Source organism: Typopeltis vanoorti, chromosome 17 (assembly GCF_054136105.1).
Source record: "Typopeltis vanoorti isolate ZY-2024b chromosome 17, IOZ_Tvanoo_1.0, whole genome shotgun sequence".
Classification (NCBI taxonomy): domain Eukaryota; kingdom Metazoa; phylum Arthropoda; class Arachnida; order Uropygi; family Thelyphonidae; genus Typopeltis; species Typopeltis vanoorti.
In genome coordinates this window covers 13,305,105-13,324,547 of record NC_143565.1, presented here as the reverse complement: position 1 = coordinate 13,324,547, position 19,443 = coordinate 13,305,105, and the positions used below count along the sequence as shown (strand labels likewise).

Here is a 19,443-nt window from a genome sequence, read left to right as displayed (position 1 = left end):
AATAAAGCACTTGATCAAAGATTAGAGAGCACAGGCATGAGAATTCTTATAAAAACTGGGGGCTTGAACAAATGGCAGAATCATATTAAAAGTGAAGACATTAGGACGGAACTTGACATTGTTAGCATTCAAGGATATGTCTACAGAGCTAATCTAAGACGGTATGCCCACTTAAATAGAATGGGGAGGAAAGATTAGCAAAGCAGGTGTTTGATGCCAAGAAAAAGACTCAGAGAAAGACCAAGCTTTATGTGGACTGATTCTGTCAAAAGGGCCTTAGAACTAAATGTTAGATATGACAATATTGGAGTGCTGATAAGTAACAGATTAATTTGGAGGAAAATTATTAATAGGAGGTTAATAATAGTGTAAAGTTAATTATGCTGTGCTCATAATAGCCTGAACAACTCTTGAGAATACATTTAAGGAAACTGATGACAAATGCTCTTTCCATTTCTCTCTATATTCCTTGATCTTTTCATTTACATTGTAAATATCCAGCTATCTTCTGTCTTCATTTTTCATATGACCTAATTTTGTGCATCATTTAATTACTCTTAAAATCTCATTTATGCAGCTTGTGTTTTACTTTGATCTTTCTTTTTAACAATGCACAGCTGTGAATTATATAATACAGAGGGAGTAGCTATTACTCTCTAAAATTTAACTTGGGTTTCTCACCTGTTTTTATTCAATGTCTTTTTAATTGTTTCACAGAATTTCTAAAATTTCTTTATAATTTTAATCTATATCTTTGTCTTTTAGATATGTTATTATGCAACTTAAATAATTAAACAGTGCCATTTGTTCTATTATTTTATTTTCTATGATTATATGATCTTAATCTTTAAATGCTATGACTTTTGCTTTCTTATGCAAAATTTTTTAATTGTACTGTCAGCTTATTTTTTTTAATTCATAAAAATTTTTCTATGATTTTTGTAGAAATAACCATAAAAATTCTATATTTTTGTAAGAATTTCTGATTTTTAAAGGTCACCTTCACTGTCTTGTAATATAAGGAGTATTCATGGCTCTCATTCAGCTAAGGGAAAGTCATGTTTTATCAACTTGCTGACATTCTATAATAATATTGCCACTAAGTTAGACAAGGGGAATGGATACACCATGATACTTTTGGATTTTACTTTATTTAAGGTAACAGTGGTATATCACAAGGATCAGTTCTTGGTCCATTGTTATTCAATCTTTACATTAATGACATTGAGAAGGGTTTCACACGTGACATACGGCTTACTGATGATGCAAAGATAGGTAGGGTATTAAGGAGTGCTGCTGATATGTAGTACTTGCAGAATGATTTGAATAAACTGGAATTGTGGGTTTGTGTAAGCTGGAAGCAGGTTATGTATGAGGAGTAATGTGGAGTTTGTGGACGGGTGGAACGAGTTTGATGGGCGAAAGGACTCATAAGAGGGATGGATTGCATCTGAATGGATTTGGTGTACAGAGACTGGAAAAAGTGTTACTGAATGAAGTGAAAGTGGATGTGCAGAATCAGGGAAACTAGAGCTGTTGGGGGGGGGGGGGAGTGCATATGCAGACATCAGTGAGGCAGTTGAGTGTAAGAATGTGAATAATATGCTTGGCATCAAGATAGGGGTGGGACTAACAGACTTTTGCACTTCATGTATACTAATGCCAGGAGTATTAGGAACAAGAAGAAAGAATTTTTGGCCTTGGTTGGCTCTTCCTGGCCACAGGTTATTGGCATTAGTGAGAAATGGCTGACAGAAGATGATATAGCTAGTGGGATAGAGTGTGAAGGGTATAGTGTGTTCAGGAGGGACAGAGAAAAAAATGGCAGGAGGAGTGTTATTGATGATAGCTGATGAACTGCAGCCAAGGAGAATTGAAGCTGAACTGCAGGATAGTGAAGAGAGCACATTTGAGGCTATTTGGTGTGAGATTAAGCCAAGCAGAACAAAATATACAGTTAGGTGCTGCTATAGACCAGATGAAGAATAGATGGTGGAGATAGTATGCATAGACAAATAGATGCAATGAGCAGAAGGCGGGTAATTATTATGGGTGATTTCAACTATGGTAACATTGATCGGAAGGAGGAGAGGACACATGGGAGGAAGGAATTGGATTTTATGCAGTTATTAAGGGATAACTACCCGAGACAGCATGTAATGGAATATACTGGGGGTTCGAGAGTGCTTGAGTGAGTAATTGCATCAGAGAATATAACTGTAATGAATATGACCACTTTACCACCAACTGGTGAGAGTGACCATAAGGTTTTGACCTGGGAGGTGGCCGAATGTGTGGAATTTTCAATTAAGAAAGGGTACACGTAGAAGTACTGGGCTGGTGAGTATGACAAGTTCAGGAGATTGCTTGGTTCAGTGCCATGGCATGTAAAACTGCAAAGGCTGAAAGTTGATAGTGCATGGGAAGTGGTAAAGGAGTGTTTGAAGGAGAAAATGGCTAACTGTATACCTAGAGTCCAGATAGTAAATCAAGTAGGGGTTAAATGGATGAATAACAGCATTAATCTTGAGCTGCAAAAAAAGAAACAACTGTGGAGGGAATTTAAGGAGACCTGCAAGCACACGAACAGTATAAAGCACAGGCCAGAAAGGTAATGAGTGTGGTAAGGAAAGCAAAAGCTGATTATGGAAGGAAATTAGCTAAGCAAGCTAAAGAGAATCCAAACAGTTTTTTCGATATGCTGCAAGTAAAAGAAAAAATGTATATGGCAGAATGATTTTAAGGAATGCTGATGGTAGGGAGGTAACTAAATTAGTTGATTTAGTGGAATTACTGAGCGAGTACTTTGCAAGAGTATATCATTCAGGTGGTGATATTGCAGGAATGAAAGATCCAACAGATTATACGGGAATTGAGGTGAATGGAATAGAGGTGAATAGTATATTACAAAACCTTAATGTGAATAGAGCTGTGGGTTTGGATGGTACCAGCTCGGGTCTTACGTGAAGTGGCAAAAGAATTGTCAGTGCCCTTGACCATTTTGTTTAATTTGAGTCTCGGGTCTGGGTTAGTCCCAAGGGAGTGGAAAGAGGGGAAAAATAGTATCACTGCATAAGGGAGGTTCCAAGACTGCTGTTGCAAATTATTGACTGATCGGTATATCAGGAGTCGTTCTCAAGGTTTTGGAGAAAGTAGTCTAGTGTCACAGTGACGGCTGAGCTGGATAAGGGTAATGGGTTTACAGTCATACTGCTGGACCTTGCTAAGGTCCTTGACAGGATACCACATGGAATTCTAATCAGCAAACTGCAGCATATGGGGATGGATAGGAGGGTGGTTGACGGAGAGATATCAGAGAATAGTTTATTCAGAAGTAGAATCCAAAAGATGGCCTGTGACTAGTGGTGTGCTGCAGGGTTCTATTCTTGGACTATTACTATTTATTGTTCATTAATGATATCGGAAAGGATCTGAGAGGAACTATTCATTTGTTTGCTGATGATACAAAGTTGGGTAGAGCAATAGTGAATGCATATGATGTCAAAATTTTGCAAGATGATTTGGATAGATTGGGGGACTGGGCAAAGTGTAAGGTCATTTTGAGATGAAAAGATTAGCAGCAGTATACCACATTGGTGGAACTGTACTCCAGGAGATTGACGAAGCCAGGGATTTGGGGATGTTGGTGGATAGGGAGTTGAAGTTTAGGGGGCACATTGCAAAAGTGGCTAAATCAGCTCATCAACTCACTTGGTTACTGATGAATACTTTGACGAGTAGAGACAAGCAAGTTATTGTTCCTTTGTATCGAGCTTTGATGAGACCCCATCTTGACTACTGTGCCCAGATCTGGGTGCCAGGGTTTCTTCTTGATGAGGAGGAGGTAGAGAGGATCCAGAGGCGAGTGACCAAGATGATAGCAGGTCTATGGAATGAACCTTACGAGAACAGGTTGAAGATTTGTGGGTTGCAGACATTGACTGATAGGTGGAAGAGGGGTGATATGATTGAGACATTCAAATTACTGAAGAGTCTCTATTAGATTAATTCAGAGGATATTTTTCAGAACAGGTCTGGTGGTGGGAGGACTAGGGACCATCATTGGAAACTGGGCAAGAGTGTGGTTAGCAAGGGTGGTAGAACTAGGTTTTTTAACTTGGAGAGTGGTGAATGAGTGGAATAAGTTGTCAGAGTCTGTTGTGGGTGCCATGACTGTGAGTGGGTTCAAAGCAAAGTATGATAGATACTGTGTGGAAGCTGAATAGTTTTGTAGACATTATGTTTAGAGCTTCCCTCGATGAGTCTAAGAACTCCTTGGAGTTGCCCGTAGTAATAATAATAATAAGTAAAGTTAATCAATTTAGTGTGATTAGATAGACAACGTGATATATTGGTGGAATTATGCTAGAAGTAACTGATCAGTGTAGGGATCTTGGAGTTCTAGACAGGAAGTTGTTCAAAGGTTATATAGTAAATTATGGAGACAACTACCATGTTTGAATAGAAACTTCAGTTTAATATAACTAAAATCTACATTCGACGTTTCGACCTTTATGTCAAGGTCATCTTCTGGAGCATACAACAATACACAGGAAACAAGCTATACTACAATCAAACTGGTTTGTTAAAGACACTGACCAACCGCTACAACAATTGTTGGCCTGACCACTGGTGAGAAAAAAAAAAAAATTTAAATAAAAATAAAATATTATACATCAACGCTAGAGTCCTATTATTAGTGTTGTCTACTATATACATATATTAACATCATTCCAGCCAGTTGGTATGGAATAGTTTCTAATACTAGCTAAGGGTTGGCTAGAGTCCTGACTTATGCTGGATCTTTCATATTAGATAGGCTGAATATGTGCCATCCAGATCCTTGGAATTTTCGTGCCATCTTTGTTGTTGATATTTGGGTGGTTTATCAGGATTTTGCAGGATTCCTTAAATTTCCTTTCGTACTAGGTTTTTGTGCGGTGTAAGGAGCAGGTGCATTTCCAGTTGATTTGGTGTTAGGTGTTGAGTGCGTGGTCTGAGAGGCCTGCTTCACCATAATGGTTATATTTAATGTGTCTAATGTGTTCTTTCTGGCGTATGGGGATTGTCCATCCTGGGTAAGTTACAGGTGCAGCAGATGCAATAGACTCCAGGATGTGCTAACGGGAGGAGAGGATCCTTAGAGGAGTTGAATATGGTTTTAAGTTTAGTGGGTGGTTTAAAGGTGGCATTGAGGTTATAATGTTGTAGGATTCTGTTGATTTTTTCTGATAACCCTTTAATGTATGGGATGCCTATGGTTTTACTGTAATCTAGATTTGTTTTTGTTGTAGTTTTATAGAGTATTTTATTAACAGTATTTTTGTTATAGCCATTATTTATGAATGTGTCACTAATGATTTTTAGTTCTTGTTTCAGGGCTTGCTGGTTGGAGCAAATAGTTGTGGCTCTGTTTTTAAAGGTGTTAATGACTCCATATTTTTGTGATGGGTGGTGGTATGAATTAGCATGTATGTATTGGCCAGTGTGTGTCGGTTTTCGGTAGACCGTGAAGGATAGACTGCTTGAAGGAAGACGTGTGACTAGCGTGTCTAGGAGCAGGAGCGAATTTTGGTTTTCGATTTCGATGGTAAATTGTATGCATTCGTGTTGTTTGTTCAGGTGGCTGAGGAATGTGTTTAGTGTTTGTCGCCCGTGCGGCCAGATCGCGAACACGTCGTCAACGTATCGAAGCCAGACTGTCGGTCATAATGTGGTGGAATCAAGAGCCCTTTGCTCAAAGGTTTCCATGTAGAATTTAGCGATTGGGGGGGGGGGAATAGTGGTGAGCCCATGGCTGTACCTTCTTTTTGTAGGTAGAATTTGTTTTGCCACACGAAGTAACCGGACTTTAGTACGTGAGCAAAGAAGGCCGTAATGTCAGGTGGAAATTGCTCTGTAGTAGGAGAATTGTGTCATTGATGGGAACATTAGTGAAAAGGGCAGAAATGTCGAAACTGACTAATAAGTCGTCTTTCTCGAGTGTTATGTTTTTGATTTTGTTTATGAAGCATTGTTTTTTTTATGTAGGAGGGGGAATTACCTACCAACTCCTTGAGTGTTGCTGCTAATTTCTTGGCTAGGTGGTAATTGGGACTGTCTATTCCTTTAACGATTGGTCAAAGGGGCACATTTTGTTTGTGTATTTTCGGAACCCCATATAATCTGGGGGGGGGGGGGGCGTAGTGGGGTTTGAGTTTTTTTAACCATGTCTGGTGGCCAAGAAGTGATGAACTTGAGTAGTTTTTCTGTTTTATCCTTTATCCTTTTTGTTGGGTTATAATTTACCCTTTTATATGTGTTGTTATCGGCTACTAGTTGATTCATTTGAAGTACGTATGTTGACCTGTCAAGGACAACAGTGGCATTGCCTTTATCCACTTTCGTTATTATTGTTTTGTTTTTGGCTTTTGATTGTAGTATAGCTTGTTTCCTGTGTATAGTTGTATGCTCCAGAAGATGACCTTGACATAAAGGTCGAAACGTTGAATGTAGATTTTAGTTGTATTAAACTAAAGTTTCTATTCAAACACGGTAGTTGTCTCCATAATTTTTTAAAATGCATTCAGATCACTGTGTAAGCCTAAAAGAAAGGATTCAGATCATCCATGGAAATGATGATCTGAATCCTCAAGCGCTGCAATCGCTATGGTAAGCTAAAGATTCGTATTTCTCTCTTGATCAATCGGCTCTGGCCTTTTTAAAAAGATGCAGAGACAATAACCTTATTCTGATCTGCATCAGACTAAAAAAGAAATTTACATCCGCTAAGGCACTCCATATCTATGACCACACAGAAAAAGCAATGCTTAGAGAACAGATTCAAACAGCCTGCCAAAACCTAGCTACAACACAAAATCTGGTTTCTAAATTACAATCTGAACTATCGAACTATGTTAATCTAGACATTCTACAAACACTTGAAAGAATTACTGACAATTCAGCCAAACATACCCTGGAAAAGAATAAAGAAAAACTCAAGAAAAAATTCCACAGTTTGAAACAACAGCAAAATATGGCGGCCAATCACAGGAATCCATCCAATCAGAGGACTTTCTCCCCGATAAACACCAACAATGAACAACAAACAAGGGAGACAAGGAGCGACCAACCACCGACAAGCAAGAACCATGTGATTAACCTATCAAGCCACATCCTGAACAACGGCGAACTTACGCTACTGAATAAAGGACTGAACTAGGCAATAGCACCTAAAAAGGTAAACAAATTGAATTTTATCTACCACATTGAAAGAGGCATCAGATCCCTACCTAACAATATAGCAGATAAAATATGACTAGAAACCAGTAATGTCCTGAATACTAAGAAAACCATACAGAACAACCTGACAAAAACAGAATTAGCAGCAATTAAATCGTTAAAAGCCAAACAAAACATAATAATAACGAAATCAGATAAAGGCAATGCACTGTTGTCCTTGACAGGTCAACATACGTACTTCAAATGAATCAACTAGTAGCCGATAACAACACATATAAAAGGGTAAATTATAACCCAACAAAAAGGATAAAGGATAAAACAGAAAAACTACTCAAGTCCGTCACTTCTTGGCCACCAGACACGGTTAAAAAACTCAAACTCCACTACGCCCGACTCCCCCAGATTATACGGGGTTCCGAAAATACACAAACAAAATGTGCCCCTTCAACCAAGAAATTAGCGGCAACACTCAAGGAGTTGGTAGGTCATTCCCCCTCCTACATAAAAAAACATACAACATTTTATAAACAAATCAAAAACATACCACTCGAGAAAGGCGACTTATTAGTCAGTTTCGATGTTTCTGCCCTTTTCACTAATGTTCCCATCAATGACACAATTCTCCTACTAGAGAACAAATTTCCACCCGACATTACGGCCCTCTTTGCCCACATACTAAAGTCTGGTTACTTCATGTGGCAAAACAAATTCTACCTACAAAAAGAAGGTACAGCCATGGGCTCACCATTATCCCCCCCAATCGCTAACTTCTACATGGAAACCTTTGAGCAAAGGGCTCTTCATTCCGCCACGATAAGGGTTATCAGAAAAAATCAGACAGAATCCTACAACATTATAACCTCAATGCCACCTTTAAACCACCCACTAAACTTAAAACCATATTCAACTCCTCTAAGGATCATCTCCTTCCGTTAGCACATCCTGGAGTCTATTGCATCTGCTTCGCCTGTAACTTACCGTACATTGGTGAAACAGGACGGACAATCCCCATACGCAAGAAAGAACACATTAGACACATTAAATATAACCATTATGGTGAAGCAGGCCTCTCAGACCACACACTCAACACCTTACACCAAATCAACTGGAAAAGCACCTGCTCCTTACACAGCACAAAAACCTGGTACGAAAGGAAATTTAAGGAATCCTGCAAAATCCTGATAAACCACCCAAATATCAACAAAGATGGCATGAAAATTCCAAGGATCTGGATGGCACACATTCAGCCTACCTAACATGAAAGATCCAGCATAAGTCAGGACTCTAGCCAACCCTTAGCTAGTATTAGAAACCATTCCATACCAACTGGCTGGAATGATGTTAATATTTGTATATAGATAGTAGACAACACTAATAATAGGACTCTAGCGTTGATGTATAATATTTTATTTTTATTGTAATTTATTTTTATTAAAATTTTTTTTTTCTCACCAGAGGTCAGGCCAACAATTGTTGTAGGCGCTGGTCAGTGTCTTTAACAAACTAGTTTGATTGTAGTATAGCTCGTTTCCTGTGTATAGTTGTATGCTCCAGAAGATGACCTTGACATAAGGGTCGAAACGTCGAATGTAGATTTTAGTTATATTAAACTAAAGTTTCTATTCAAACACGGTAGTTGTCTCCATAATTTTCAAAAATGCATTCGGATCACCGTGTAAGCCTAAAAGAAAGGTTATGTAGTAAAAATTGTAAATACAACTCAGTGAATAATAGCGATACTGAAACAAACCTTGACATATAAAGATAAGGATATCATTTTGCCTCTTTACAAGGCCTTGATAAGACCTCACTTGGACTATTGTGTGGAGGTCTGGTCTCCTGGTTTTCATTGTGATCCTGATATAGTGGAGAGAGTGCAAAGGAGAGTGTCAAAAATCATATCCGGATTGTAGAATACAGATTATGAAGATAGATTGAGAATTTATAAGATGCAGATGCTAGCAAACAGGAGAATGAGGGGTGATATGATTGAAATTTACAATCTTCTGAAAGAGTTATACAGAATTTCAGTAGATGAAGTTTTTCATTTTATGGAGGGTGGGGAAAAGATGTGAGGGCATCCATGGAAGTTGAAAATGAATGCTGTCAAAAAGAAGGTTAGGGCTAGATTTCTCTCATAGAGTAGTCCATGGTTGGAACAGATTGACATTGGATGTTGTGTGTGCAAGCAGCATGAATGAATTCAAGAACAGGAATGACAGCTAGTGCAAATAGTATATCCTCCGTCAAGTTCCTGACTCCTTGGAAGTCTCTTAATAATAATAATAGTTTGTTCACCCAAACATTGTTGGCATAAATAAGACATAGTTGGATGAGGATGACATCCTGACAAGAATAGAGATGGAAGGGTATGATGGATGCATTTCGCGAATATAGCAAACTCAAAAAGGGAAGTGGAGCGTGATTGATGATAGAAAAACAGTTATGTCCATACAAGGTAGAGATGCAAGAGACAGTATGGTGTGGAAAGAGGTGAATAAAATGAAATACTTTGTTGGATATTGCTATAGACCTGGTGATGCTGGTAAAGCTCTTATGCTGAAGGATGGATGTTAATTGAGAATAATATAGTGTATGGATGATAAAGAACAGGTGTTAGCAAAGGAGCACATCACTTGAGTACAACTGGTGGGATTCAATCAGGACCGGAAGTATTTTGGTATCCAGTATGTTCAAGATTCTTCTGATATCCTTCTTAAAAGGCTACAGTTGGATGTGTCAGGTTTAGATTTATCTTTAGGTGATGCAATGCCACCATTTCGATACAAAATTAATAACGGAAAAAACTCACGTACAAAGATTATTTAATATAATTTTCTCCTGTGTGTCACAGGCATCTTCAGTACATTAAGCTCAAATTAAACAATAACTGACAATTCCAAAAAGCGCCACCTAAGCAGCTGGTGTAAGATAACTAAAATGGTCAATAAATTTCCTAAAAAAAAATAAATTAAAAAAAAAAAAATCATTACAATAAAAATTTAGGAAAGATTAGCTGATTTGTAAAGTACTATCTCCCATAAAGGAGATAGACATAGGCTGTCGGATCTGTTTAAGTTAGGAGAATGAAGTAGAGTTTCACATGTTTCTTTATAAAGGCGTTAAATGAAAAACTGACTTTTGTGAAGAACTCTTGTCTTTCTCCAATGAACTCTGTGTCTAGTGAAGATGGCATGTTCTGCAAGTCCAGACTTTTCAGGTTTAAAGTATTCAATATAAGATTGGTGTTCTTCTAGCCGAATAGAGGCAGATCTTCCTGTTTGTCCGAAATAAGATAATCCACAAGAGCACAGAATCTGGTAGACACCTGGATGATTAAGATGTGGAGGCTTGTCCTTAGGAGAAGTGAGAAATGTGGAGATTTTTCTAAATGGTTGAAAGGCAACAAAAATATTCAGTGGTTTTAAAACTTTTGCTATACGTTCACTGATGCCTTGTACATAAGGGATAATAATGCGTGTTATTTCTTCTGTGTTTGAAGAGGAAGACATTAAAACTACTCAAAGTTCTTTTAATGAAGCAATTCTTATAACCATTAGATAGAAAGGAAGAAGTTATATATTGTAGTTCTTTCTGTAAAAGATCATCTGAAGAACAAAAGGAGTGGGCCTGATGAACCAGTGTTTTAATAGTTCCTGCCTTTTGACTGGGATGGTGATGAGATTCAGCATGGATATAATGGAAGACGTTAAAACTACTCAAAGTTCTTTTAATGAAGCAATTCTTATAACCATTAGATAGATAGGAAGAAGTTATATATTGTAGTTCTTTCTTTAAAAGATCATCCGAAGAACAAAAGGAGTGGGCCTGATGAACCAGTGTTTTAATAGTTCCTGCCTTTTGAGTGGGATGTTGATGAGATTCTGCATGGATATAATGGTTTGTATGAGTCTTCTTTCCATAAACTGAGAAATGTAGGTTACCATCTGGTTGGTGAAGAATTAGAAGATCAAAAAAGGCTAACTGCTTATTTGATTCTACTTCTAGGGTAAATTTGATCCTAGGATGAAATGCTTTTAACTTAGTGAGAAATTGTTGTAGTTCATCCGAAGAGCCATTCCATACAGCAAAAATGTTGTCAAAGAGATTGTTCAAAATGTCCCATAAAGAAATTGGAAATAGCAGGAGAAAGAGGATTACCCACTGCTGTTCCTTCAATTTGTTGATACAACTTATTTTTAAAGGAAAAATAACTGATTTTTTTTTTTTAAAGGAAATTTATTGACCTTTTTAGTTATCTTACACCAGCTACTTAGATGGCGCTTTTTGGAATTGTCAGTTATTGTTTAATTTGAGCTTAATGTACTGAAGATGCCTGTGACACACAGGCAAAAATTATACTATTAAACAATCTTTGTACATGAGTTTTTTCCGTTATTAATTTTGTATCGATATGTCTATTCATGGTATACCTCTTAAAACTTATTGCTAGACTTCACGGAGAGTCTACTTCCAAACAATCTGCTAGATACGGTAAAGTATTGGTAAAGAAGGCCAAATGCATTAGCAGATTAATATTCTTTAAACGATGTAAGATGGCCCAGGTTATTCCAACCTGTTGTAAAATAAAAGAAGTTTTTAGGTCCCCAAAAGCTCATCGGATCTACTTCAAAGCTAGTAAATCTCTTTTAAATAATCAGCTACATGAAGTTAAAAAATCTCTTGCCCTCTTAAATAGAGAAATTATGCACATAAAACAGATTCCAGAGCATTTTTTTAATGGTTGAAACTTTTAATACTGTAATGCACATATCTTCGAGTTCTTACCTAAAGGTCATTAACGATTCTCGTGACAAGCTAAATGCAAATTTGAATCACTGGTCAGCATACCTAGATCCAGTAATAATACTATTGATATAAGTAGTTATAAATGTTTCCGGACGTCCACTAACAGACTGTGAACGTTTTGTTTTATCAAAAGGACATGATTTCGCCATTATGCTGAATAAGGTGCCACTTATGGATGTTTTTCATAACATAGACAGGGGTGTTCGATCCTTATCCCAAAAAACAGCCAACAGATTACGTTTTGAATGTTCACAAATTCTTTTTCATGCCAAGCCTCCTCGTCCTAATCTTTCTTACTCTGAGTTTAAAGCATTGAAATCACTGAAGAATAACAATCATTTAATTATTATGAAAGCCTATAAGGGGAAGGTTGTAGTAATTCAGACAGGTAGGAATATGAGAGAAAAATGTCTCTTTTACTTCGCGACTGTTCAACTTATAGGCCACTTACATCGTATCCTACCCGGAGTTAATTGAAGAGACTTAATTCTCTTATAGATAATGTATCTACATGGAATGAAGATCAAAAGAAAAAACTTAAAACCTTCTTCGGTCGTCCACCTAGATTGTATGGTCTTCCAAAAGTTCATAAACCAGGCATTCCGTTAAGACCTGTCGTAGATTGTATAGGTCGCCCCACTTACAAAATCTCAAAATTTTTATTAAATTTACTCTCCTCTTCAACTAGAAGAACTGATACTTATATAAAAAATACTTTGATTTCAAAAATAAAATTTCAGATCTTCATTTGGACGTTTCTGATATCATGATTAGTTTAGATGTTGTTTCTTTATTTACAAATGTGCCGCTTTCGGAAAGCACAATTACTACAACAGGAATTTCCTTCAGACATTGTAAACGTATTTGATTTTTGTAATAAAGTCTGGTTATTTTTCCTTTAAAAATAAGTTGTATCAACAAATTGAAGGAACAGCAATGGGTAATCCTCTTTCTCCTGCTATCTCCAATTTCTTTATGGAACATTTTGAACAGTATCATTGACAACATTTCTCCCAGACCTACTCATTGGTTCAGATATGTCGATGACATTTTTGCTGTATGGAATGTATATTCGGATGAACTTCAACAATTTCTCACTAAGTTAAACGCATTTCATCCTAGGATCAAGTTTACCCTAGAAGTAGAATCAAATAAGCAGTTAGCCTTTTTAGATCTTCTAATTCTTCGCCAACCAGATGGTAACCTACATTTCTCAGTTTATAGAAAAAAGACTCATACAGACCATTATATCCATGCAGAATCTCATCACCATCCCAGTCAAAAGGCAGGAACTATTAAAATACTGGTTCATCGGGCCCACTCCTTTTGTTCTTCAGATGATCTTTTACAGAAAGAACTACAATATATAACTTCTTCCTTTCTCTCTAATGGTTATAAGAATTGCTTCATTAAAAGAACTTTGAGTAGTTTTAATATGTCTTCCTCTTCAAACACAGAAGAAATAACACGCATTATTATCCCTTATGTACAACGCATCAGTGAACGTATAGCAAAAGTTTTAAAACCACTGAATAATTTTGTTGCCTTTCGACCGTTTAGAAAAATCTTCACATTTCTCACTTCTCCTAAGGACAAGCTTCCACATCTTAATCATCCAGGTGTCTACCAGATTCCATGCTCTTGTGGATTATCTTATTTCGGACAAACGGGAAGATCTGCCTCTATTCAGCTAGAAGAACACCAGTCTTATATTGAATACTCTAAACCTGAAAAGTCTGGACTTGCAGAACATGCCATCTTCACTAGACACAGAGTTCATTGGAGAAAGACAAGAGTTCTTCACAAAAGTCAGTTTCTCATGGAACGCCTTTATAAAGAAACATGTGAAACTCTACTTCATTCTCCTAATTAAACAGATCCGACGGCCTATGTCTATCCCCTTTATGGGAGATAGTACTTTACAAATCAGCTAATCTTTCCTAACTTTTTATTGTATTGATTTTTTTTTTTTTTTTTTTTTTTTTTTTTTTTTTTTTTTTTTTAGGAAATTTATTGACCTTTTTAGTTATTTTACACCAGCTACTTAGGTGGCGCTTTTTTGGAATTGTCAGTTATTGTTTAATTTGAGCTTAATGTACTGAAGATGCCTGTGACACACAGGAGAAAATTATATTAAATAATTTTTGTATGCGAGTTTTGGGTGTTATTAATTTTGTATCGATATGTCTACTCACGGTATATCTCTTTTAAAACTTAATACCACCATTTAGATGTGAAAGAGGCAGAAACAGATAAAGTTACACCTAACAGCTTTTGCAAGAGACCAAAAGGCATGATTGCCACTGAAACAGGAGGTGAATTTTCCACATTTAGCTCTTTCAAAGTTATATATATATATATATATGTATGCCGTATATCAGGTGATCCAAAAGTCACAGAAAAAAATAAAAATTCAATAATTTGAAAAGTATACAGAGTAGCACAATGCGGTTTTCACAGAAATGCACAGAAAGACATGGGATTTTTTTTAATAATGAAAAATTTTATTGCCAGAATGGTTACATTTGTCAATGACAGGTGGTGCTGTAGTGGTCTCGGAGCTGCTACCTGTCATTATTTAATCTATGAGGTACATAAATTTCAGATGTAGTGAATACTGAAGTTAAACTTTCAGCATTTAACATTTATTATGAAGTTAAACGTTCTGCAAAGGTGAGGCATGCGTGTTATCGTTACAAGATAAACCATTTTTAGTTAAGCTGTATTATCAGAACTCTGAATGTGCAAGTGTGGCTTTGCGCACCTATCGTTCGATGCGGGGTATTAGAAGTGGAAAGGTACTGATGTCTTGTTCCTCACTGATAGCTATGATGAAAAGGTTTGAGGACACTGGCAGTTTGGAAGCATGTGCAAGAAGCGGGAGACCCCAAAAAAACTATTGCAGTTGTGCACGAGGTCGAACACGAGACCGACACACAACAGCAGCTTCCGCATGTGGGGAATGCAGTGCACGTGAAATTTCAAGACGAACTGGCATTACGTATGGGACTGTGTGGCGATCACTCAGGATAATCCTCAAGAGGTATCCTTACAAAATCCAACACGTACACGAACTGAAACCAACCGATTTCGAGAGACGTCATGAATTTGCAAATTGGGCTTTTCAACAGATGGAAAATAATGCAGACTGGCTGTCAAATGTCCTGTGGACTGATGAGGTGCACTTTTCGCTTAATGGAAGTGTAAATGCACACAACTGCTGCATCTAGGTGAGAGAGAACCCACACGCGATTATGGAAACCCCTTTGCATCAGCCAAAGGTGACAGCAATGTGTGGGTTCACTGCGTCATTAATTATAGGCCCCTTTTTCTTTGAGGAAGTCCACAGCGATACATTTCAAACTGTTTCTGTCACAAGCGAACGTTATGCAGTGCTTTTAAGAGACAGCATCATTCCCTTCTTGCAAGAGAGGCAAGCACTCCATAGTGTAACATTCATGCAGGATGGAGCACCTCTGCACATCACAGGTCCTGTCCAGCACCTGCTGCGATCGACATTTGCCGATGACCATGTCCTCAGTCGCTCTTTCCCGCACAAATAGCCACCAAGATCTCCACACCTTACACCTTGTGACTTTTGGTTATGGGGCTACTTGAAGTCACAGGTGTACAGAGGTCGGCTGACGTCATTGGCCATGTTGAATGAAACTATTTGCCATCATGTGACAGGACTTACAGCTGAAACCCTCTTTGATGCTGTGCAGGATGTCGTGCCACGTCTGATGTCCATTCTCATGAATGACAGCCGTCACATTTAACATTTGTAATCCTAGCTGCGTTGCGAACTGTACTGCGCCACTGCACAAACTAGTGACACAACTGAAGCACCACCTGTCGGTGGCAAATATAACTATTTTGGTAATAAAACTTTTCATTATTAAAAAAAATCCCATGTCTTTCTGTGCATTTCTGTGAAAACAGCATCGTTCTACTGTCTATACTTTTCGAATTATTGAATTTTTACTTTTTCTGTTACTTTTGGATCACCCGGAATACACACACACACGCACGCACGCACACACACACACACACACACACACTGTATATCAGGTGATGCCGTGAAGTGAATACAAGTCTTTGCAGCAACAGACACTCACTGAAGCAGTCAGATTACTTAGTTTTTATACAGATGATGTTGTCAAAATTTTGCAGGATGATTTAGATAGATTGGAAGACTGGGCAAAGGAGAATGTCAGTTTAATGTGGCAAAGTGTAAAGTTATGTTTTTTGGGATGAAAAGATTACCAGCTGTATACCACATTGATGGAACTGTACTCAAGGAACTTGACAGAACACGAGATTTGGGAGTGTTAGTAGACAGCAAGTTAAAGTTTAGAGGACACATAACAAAAGTGGCTAAAGCAGCTCATCAAATCACTTGGTTACTGAAGAATACTTTGATGGGCAGAGACAAGCAGTTATTGTTCCTCTTTATTGAGCCTTGACAAGACCCCCCCCCCCCATCTTGACTACTGCATGCAGATCTGAGTGCCAGGGTTTCTTGGTATTGAGAAGGAGGAGAGTACCCAGAGGCGAGTGATCAAGATGGTAGTAGGTCTATGGAATGAACCTTATAAGAACAGGTTGAAGATTTACAGGTTACAGAAACTGGTTGATGGGTGAAAAAGGGATGATATCATTGAAATATACAAATAACTGAGGGGTTTTTACAAGATTAATTCAGAGGAAATTTTTCAGAACAGGTCTGGTGGTGGGAGAACGAGGGGCCATCCATGGAAACTGAGTAAGAGTGTAGTTAGCAAGGGAAGGCGTTAGAACTAGGTTTTTTGTTTGGAGAGTAGTGAATGAGTGGAATAGGTTGCCAAAGTGTTGTGAGTGTCATGACTGTGAATGAGTTCAAAGCAAAGTATGATGGATACTGCACAAATGTTGGATAGTTCTTGACATGATGTTTAGATCCTCCCTCGATGAATCTAAGGACTCCTTGGAGTTGCCCATAATAATAATAATGTGGGGGTAGTGGAAAGTTCTGATAAGTACCCAGAACAAAAATGATATTAAAGCAACTGATATGATCACAAAAAAGAATGTATCTTAAAACCTTGAACCATCATGCTTCGTGGGAATAATATAGAACCCTTTATGTTTCAAAGGGGCTAAAGGATTATAAGACACGTTCTTTCTTCTGGTTATATCAGTTGATTTAGTATCATTTTTCTTCTAGTTGTTTATCGTTATCAGAACTTTCCAGCCTCCCTCATATATATATATATGAGGGAGGCTAGAAAATATAATATATACATTTCATATATATATATATATATATATATACATATAAAATGTATATTATAAAAATAGTACAATATGAATGTAAACTGAAGTATTTCAATTTAATAAAATATTTTATTACCCATGATATGACCACATTCCCAGTGACCCATCATGTACTCTGTTCAGCCTACTGGTAGTTAAGTCAGCAAACACCTTAAAAAAAAGTGCATAATTTTAATCGCTCAAAAAACATTTATATCAGTTATCATTAATAATATTAGTGCATTTGAAATGCATTCCATTTAGAATATTTGATTACTTAGCATGCTAAATATATTGCCTTTTTCATTCATATGATTTTCTTTTAATCAATTTTAAAGAAATGACATTTTAAAGGCCAGTGTGTTTTCAGTTTCTTCTATGTCCACATTAAAATTGTGGTCTGCTTATTTGTGATATAAGCTGAACTCTAAAACAGTACATTAGCTCTTAGCTATGAATGACTTGTGTATTTTCTTCTTGAAACAGGAAAATACGGTAGACTTCCACTGATCTCTTGCTTGCGTGACAGGTAAAAAATTTTCTATTAATAAATTACTGACATAATCAAATACTTCATCACAGAAGCAAGGATACAAATTCAATCAGAATGTGTATCCTTTTATCCAAGGCTCACTGACTGAAATCACAGTACACAATGGAAAATAAAACATTTGTATCAGTATGAATGATTTCTAATAACTGAAATAACATAATGTAATAAATTAAATTAAAGATGCCAAGAAATTATATTCTTGGATTAATCCTTTATCCAAGTGTAAGCAAACAAAGTTTGTGCCTGAAGTACTTTCAGGACTGGGCAACTTGTATATAGAAGAACTGCAGCATGCAATTCTCCAAGCAAGATCCCTCCTGTTAGGGTACCTCTGGAACTTCATCAAGTTATGAAACAAAATATTGTTTTCAGTATCCAACTGTGGAACTTTGCAGAAAAAGAGATTTAAGATTTCTTTATACCAAATTTTACTTTTTTTAATGGAAAGAATGTCAATTCCAGAGTGTTTTAGCAGTCTTAGAGTTAAGCACAATCACAACTTTTGGACCTTTATAATCATTATATAACCTTTATATTCTTGGTATTGGCTGGACCAAAAAAATTGCATAGGTTTACTATATAATTGCTTTTCTTCAGCTTCTGTGATGTCTATAATATTTATTATGTACAACTGAGTAGGAAAGATTATTGTTTTGAGTACTATGGCTTTAGAAGAAAAAGTTAAGTGGCCCTATTTTCCAGTATTCTAATGTTTCTAGATTCTGGTATAAGAGTTCTTCGACTGGTAATACTGGGTAAGTGGAGAATGGAATTCCAAGTATAATGAGGGGTTTTCTCTCAGGGGTAAGTCCAAAAGGAATGCCTCCAAGATCCCACTTTCCAATAACTTTTAATTTTATCTTGTCTGCATTAGTAGTTAATCCACTGCTTTTGCTGAATTTTTCCAAAATACCAATATATATATGTGTGTGGAATCATTATCATTCAAAGTTCCCACTATATCATCAGCATATGTTAATACCTTATTTTCCTTTATAGTAAGGAACTGTTATTCCTCGCACAGCATGTGTATTGTTGACTTCCTGTAAGAAAGGTTCAAGAACCAATGCAAAGAGCAGTGGATTAAGAGGGCAACCTTTCTTGACTCCTTTTCGAATTTTTACCAGGTCTGACAGGAACCCATTAACTAGGAGGCAGGTAGTTGAATTGGCATAGGCTCCTTTGATAACAGCTTTTTACCTACACTAATTGGCTGGAGCATGTGGAATAGAAAGGGATACCAGACATTATCAAATGCTTGAGTAAGGTCTACTGGTAGCTGCCATCGACTGCTTTTTCGTATTAACTAAGTGGATTAGATCATGTAACAGAAATAGATTAAATTCTACTACTCGACCCGGTACTCTATACATTTGTGTTTTTAATTATGTACCTCATTCCCACTTTGAGCCTGCTATTGATAATGCTGACAAATAACTTGTAGTCAGTATTAGATAGAGAAATAGATCTCCAGCTGCTGATTAAGGTGTGATCTCTATTAGGTTTAGGAATGAGGACAGTATGGCTTGCTACAAATTCACTCGGTATGTGTTCTGATGAGAGAA

General features: G+C 37.1%; 1 protein-coding gene across 3 annotated transcripts in view; it reads right to left on the bottom strand.

Annotated features, from left to right (window-relative positions):
* Positions 1–19,443, bottom strand: part of LOC150097166 (uncharacterized) — a 201,597-nt gene that overhangs the window by 162,757 nt on the left and 19,397 nt on the right. For all 3 annotated transcript variants that reach the window (XM_090407304.1, XM_090407305.1, XM_090407303.1), the window contains exon 3: positions 17,423–17,496. In XM_090407304.1, the coding sequence (XP_090263430.1) occupies positions 17,423–17,496 (74 nt within the window). The remainder of the gene's footprint in view (positions 1–17,422; positions 17,497–19,443) is intronic.